The sequence below is a fragment of the Dipteris shenzhenensis genome, chromosome 21, assembly GCF_047967505.1.
Source record: "Dipteris shenzhenensis isolate YYH24624 ecotype China chromosome 21, Dip_SZ_1.0, whole genome shotgun sequence".
NCBI classification, from domain to species: domain Eukaryota; kingdom Viridiplantae; phylum Streptophyta; class Polypodiopsida; order Gleicheniales; family Dipteridaceae; genus Dipteris; species Dipteris shenzhenensis.
The window spans coordinates 51,687,210-51,693,263 of record NC_141616.1 but is presented as its reverse complement, the minus strand read 5'-3'; the positions used below and the strand labels follow the sequence as shown (position 1 = coordinate 51,693,263).

The following is a 6,054-nucleotide window of genomic DNA, read 5'->3' as shown; positions in this document are numbered from 1 at the left end:
CATGTCCGAAGATCTACCATGTCAAAAGTAGCGGGCAGGCTCCACCTCCCAAAAAAGAAGTGAGATCTACTTCTCTAAGGTGCTTCACAATAGACTGTAGATGATCCAAACGGTCACTTATATTGTCACCCGCGTTCATCACTGTCCGCATTTCCCATGTCGGGCAGGCTCTCAAAAGAATAGCTTTGAGGTCATTATCCTTCACCTTGACATATACTTCGCTTCACAACTTAGATTGTCACCAGCTTCATCTTCAAACTATACCAGGTAAATTCGCCAGCTTACTTTCCTTGCCAGACTCCATCAGCACTATTCAAGTGTTCAATTGCCAGGACGGAAAATTCTTACCGCTTAACTTCTTAATGGCAAGCTGACGTTCAGTTCAAACCAGAGCCTCCAGTTGGCTCTGATATCGCTTGACAAGATCTGAGATTCTCAGAAAGGATTCACGTGATGCGCAATACATAGCCGAAGACCTTGTTAGATGAATAATACACCATACGGTGAATTTCGAAGGCCAAGATGCAAATGTTATTACGTACTTGGTTGTATAGCACATATATTTCCTCCACGTAGGGCATCAATATTGAGGTCAAATTTCTGAAACTAATAATACCTCATAGAGAAACTCCATGTCACTTTTGCATGTTAACTTCTCCCGGAAACCGAAAATCTCTAGATGTGAATGCACCATTACAGCAAATTAAAACAGAGACGAAACTGAGAATTTCGTGTAACCCCCCCCCCCCCGCGCCCCGGCCCCCCCCGCCCCGCCCCACCCCCCTTCCCTTACGGTCAAATTAAAATATTTCCACGAGACAAAGGCAAAAACAATGAAATTTTCACCTTTGAGCTGTCACAAGCCTTCAGAGAATGGAAGCTAGCCGACAGCATTACATACATCTAAATCAATTTTTCCCTACTGGACAGGGAGACTAGACAGCCGTAGTGTCCCAAATAGCCATATATTTTCTGAGATTGCTTCTTCATGATCCCCCCAGCACATCAGCTTTTAGATACTACGCACAATACATTTGACACTCCATAATCCCATCATGCCACTGCTCTTCACTGATGACCATTACTACGAATTATGTAACACGGAGCCAGATAATAAACAGACCCCCATGTCGCTCCACAAAAGCATAGAAGCTGCTGAGAGGACAGCACGCGTACTATTGAAGCAGTACTTGCAGATTACACAAGGTACAAAGATGCTTCAAGAACTATAAACACCATCCAATGCAGAACTCAACAGGAAAGTAATATAAATACATCCATAGGATTAGAATACAACCTTTTAAATTGAGAGCTATTTTAAGATGGGCAGAAGCACAAAAGGAAAGAGAGAGAGAGAGAGAGAGAGAGAGAGAGAGAGAGAGAGAAAAGGACAATCTGGAAGGAAAGTTAATACTCAGGAAAGAAACCCATGTGAATCTCATCAGTAACTGAGCATGAGCTGCTGTCTAGGCTCAAAAATTCCCAGAATCTTTGTGTACTGACACCTTGGCTGACTACAAGGTTTAAACCTTTGTTGTAATGATGATCTATGAGGAGCCTTTACATCTTGTAGTAAAATGGTAAAACTGTAGATCACCTTGCTAAGGTCTCCTTTAGTGACAACACAGTAGCAGGGCATGCTGACAAGGCAATTAGAGGATATCTCTGTAGTGTAATCTTTAAGAAAGGTTGCCATCATGAAAGTATTGATTTTTTTTGCACCAGCTAATATACCTTTGTAAGACTAGTATTGATTTTTTGCACCACCTAATGTCCAAGGTGTGAGCGAACCATGATTTCGTAAGGTAAAAGCTGGAACAATATGCGTGTCCTTTCATCCTTTTAAAGATCACCCAGTGCAACCCTGCATAAGTGCCAGAAATAAGCATCTTACTGCTTTCTTTCATTGTTGCTTGTGCCTATTATACATTACTCTTGTTACCAGATGCCATGGTCTATGAGACAGCTGAGTTGGTATGAGTCTAACGGTTGGCATCTCTAGTGTCCAAAATTCAGATCCTCCTCGTCCTCATTTCTCACAAGCGCCAATACTCGCTTGGTTGCCTCCCTTCTACAGAAATGTCCAAGTTTCACAGTAAGTTTCTGAAATAGTAACTAGATATATGCAATTACATGCCTCTGCTACAAATTAATGATTAGTCTTCAATTTGTACTAGATTCTGGCTTTAGGGAAGTCTAATGCCGCAAGCCACCTTACAACTGTCTATGTTGATTGAACTAGAAGAGCTTACACGCAGCAGCTAGGATGGATGCAAGAAAGCTTCAACTGTGAAACCAAGAATCAGCGACTCAAATGGTTGAGAGTCATGATTGAGTCAGTAGACAGCCCTCAAGGCCTCACTGATATGCAGACTGTTTAAACCTATGCAGACATTCAGCATAAACACTCACTCAACCAAGAAGACAATTGATGTTTCAACTGACGCTTGCTCTAATAAAACAAAAAGTCTGATCCCAGGCCCCTCCAATAAACTTCTGAATGTTCTTACTGTGTCCAAACAAGCACATAATTACCAACAATCCTTTGATCTTGTGAAAACATAAGATCGAAACCAACATGCATATGAGATGCACTTTCGGCCTAAAAATTCGGACCTCCACTGTCAGAAAGCAAGAAGCAAACCTGAGACAAACAGAGATGTCATCCAGAGTAAGAAGTGCAGAAAGCTTGCGGCCCCGATCTTGCCACCGCCTTCCTCCTCGGAATACAACAGGAAGTTGCTTGACACCTTTCAGAGCAAATAGCTGTTGGGCAGCCTTTAAACTCATGTCTGGATAGCATACCACCAAGTCATCTTCATCATCCTCACTACTGCCATGATTTCCTGTGCAAACGGCTGCCACAAGAGTACTATTTACCTGAAAGTCACATTTTCAAAAATAGCTTCAAAACAGCATTCATGCTTTTTTTGCAAATTTAAAAAAGGAACAGCATTCACATTCTACAACCAAGCAGCCTTATCCATGTGTCTCAGCCTGTTCTTATATCTGAATCAAACATATGCTTCTTATGTTTCATCGTTGTTCCAACTAATCTGGAAACGTTTGAAGTCTTTGTGAAATTATTTATTATAATTTCCCAAAACTCAATGCAAACCTTTATCCATTGCAGTTTAGAATATAGCGCAAGTTTGAAATAACGAGTCCTCAAAGCATGGGCAAAATGTATGCATTGACGGGCCATGTTCCATAGCTCTAAAACACCTTAAATTTTCATTTACTGCTATCGAAGACAAAACTTAAACTGATCTGTTTTTAAAAAACCTCTCTGTCCCAATGGACGATATCTTTTAATCTACTGACACCTATCTAGTAAAATCTGATAAATACAGTTCAGGAAGTTTCTTTTGCGTGTTCCTCCGAATATAATCCATGCGCACTCTGGTAAGGATGTAATAAAGAACTAATGTGGTATAGCTTCATCATTAGATTCAAAAATAGAGATTACACAATTAATGAATAAAAATGTTTTCAAAGTTTAGGCACTTCCCCTAAGCACCTCTTAATTTTGAATCTGGGGTGCAAATTATGCCATGCATTCCTGATGAAGGAAAATGGTTTAAAAACAGACATTTCTACCTTATGATTAGCAGCAGATAGTGAGAGTGACATGCAATGGATAGAAGGCAACAGAAAAGGGGAAGGCCACATGGATGATAAAGTACAGTGCCCACTGCAACATTTAAATGTAGGAAACTTACATCAAAAATGGTGGTATCACCTTGGGAACTAGCCATCGCTGCTCTAAGAACAACCCGCTGCAAATCTGATTGAGTCATGATACCCTCTAGCAGATCATTTTCATCCACAACAAGAACACATGGCTGCTGGATATCAAGCATGGCTCTGACTGCCTCTTTCACTGTGGCCATTGCATGGACCTTCGCAAAATGCTTTGACATTGCTTGCCCAACCTAATTTGAAAAACACAATTATTTGTCTGCGACGTGTTCTTAACACGTGCAATTGGTAAGCAAATCAAACTAAGAAAGATCAATATGTACATAAGCCACTGATTCAAATGTTGCCAATATACCTTCAGAAGATCACAAAAGGGACTAACAGGGGACTAGAAGGGTACCGCACCATAGCAGATAAATTTTGATTTAGAGAAGGCACATTAAAAGTGTTATGCAGAGTTAGACAATCATCCACCTATACGAATTCTATATGCATTAACGTGTGCAGCATTCCATGTTACATCACGAATCAAGGATGATAAAGCTTCTCAAACTATGCTGGCATTCAAACAAATGCATAGGGAGTTCCAGATTCTGATTCATGCATGGGAAAATTAACAACTCTGGGCCTGGCACCCATGTGGTGGCATAAAGTCATGGGAAGATTCTGCCTCCATCGGAATAAAACCTTGCAAATAGCTAGACATAGAGCAGATCATGTACTCAGAGAGCACTAGAGTTGAGACTCAAGAGCTACAATGGAGAGAGGAATTCCACTCTTAATGAAACTGGTCTAGGCTCAGGACGAGCAAAATGGGCAGGGAGGACCTCCCTACAGTCACAGCTGGAAGATTCAATCAACAGAAAATAAAAATTATGCTAGATGAGCAACGGCAATCCATTCAAACCTCTTCACATGAAAGTCACTGCGGGACCTGGGTCTTCCTAGAGATCACCCGGCAACACTGCTCTCAACTAAAAGCATGAAGAAGCAAGGAGATTGATACATGTACCAAGCCAGTGGAATGAAGTGTACGACGACTAAGCGAGGCTTCCATTTCTTCCACACCGATGCCTTGCCACTTCAGAAAGAGTTACAAGGGCATGCCCTGATGAAGATAATTGGTCCCTCACAGCATCACCAGTATTCATAGGAACTTTTGACTGATCATTTCAAGAGGACTATTACATCAGGCACAGGTGTAACTTCAAAATTCATTCAACCCATCAGGAGACAGAAATGAGACCATGTAAAGCTATGAAACTCAATATAGAGTTCACATTAGAGCCTTGAAGTTAGGCCTTCAGTCCCAGACTCGTCCATGCTGAACTTGCAAGGTGTAGGGACAAAAGCTTCACAAAAGAAATTGATACAAAACTCTTTCAATCACAACAATTGTGGAGGAATGTGAATTCATAATTTGAACAAGCTTACTAAAGATTCAAAAAAATGTTGGAGAGGGAGGTTGGAAGCAGCATCTGCAATGTGAATGATACCTCAAAAGACATTTGCATGTCATTGATAAAAAGAACTCTCCTTTCCAATGCACTAAATGAAAATATAGGTGCAATATTCAAATAAGGAGATCCAATACATGGTCAATTGTGATATTAATAGCACAAAGAGCATGTAATGATATCCCTACTTAGATCATCAGCGCCCAAAGACAAATGCAAGCCACATGCAATTAGATATGCCCATTTTCGTATTCATAAGCATAAATACAGAAAGTATCTTAATTTTCGTATTCATAAACATAAATACAAAAGTATCTTAATTTTCACATTCATGGAAGACCAGGTTTACCTTCAACTCCTCCAAAAGCTCTTCTTCTGTGATCACATCCGGACCAACGGCACCGTCAATTGTACATAGTTCCACTCCCATTTCATCACTTTTCATAACCCATGCACGTTGGCCATGTCCAAGTTGCATGCTGCTTGAGACTGATGTGTAACCATTCAAAGAAGTCCATGAACTTGCTAAAGCATTTCGTTGCCCAGACCTCCTTTGATTTGCCACAGCTGCTACCCAAATGGCAAGTCCCACTGCCCCCTAATAAAAAGGTTGAATCCAATCTGTCAGTGCCCATTAATTGCTAGCACTTGTGCAATACCAGCAAACTGTGCCTTCAAAGATACTTGACAGGGCAAAGCAAAAAATTAAATAGATATAAATAAATGGCTTTCTGAAAACAGCTACTTCACGAAACAATGGATGATGTTTGTTTCAATGCCATAAATTTGTAGAAGGAACAGAAAGACAAAATATTTAATTCCTTGTTGAATTGATATCGAACCAAAGGGTATCCCAAAGACTGATAGAGCGCCCTAGGAATTACACACGGAAGTG

At 40.6% G+C, this 6,054-nt stretch overlaps 1 protein-coding gene across 3 annotated transcripts in view; it reads right to left on the bottom strand.

Annotated features, from left to right (window-relative positions):
- Positions 1-1,311: 1,311 nt before the first annotated feature.
- CLC-F (chloride channel F) overlaps positions 1,312-6,054 on the bottom strand; it is an 83,052-nt gene continuing 78,309 nt past the window's right edge. For 2 of the 3 annotated variants that reach the window (XM_087392450.1, XM_087392449.1), the window contains exons 7-10: positions 5,509-5,757; positions 3,723-3,935; positions 2,645-2,880; positions 1,312-2,071 (exon numbers count right to left, since the gene is read on the bottom strand). In XM_087392450.1, coding sequence (XP_087248576.1) covers positions 1,999-2,071; positions 2,645-2,880; positions 3,723-3,935; positions 5,509-5,757 — 771 coding nt within the window. In that variant the 3' untranslated portion in view covers positions 1,312-1,998. The remainder of the gene's footprint in view (positions 2,072-2,644; positions 2,881-3,722; positions 3,936-5,508; positions 5,758-6,054) is intronic. The other variant, XR_015543010.1, reaches the window with a different exon arrangement.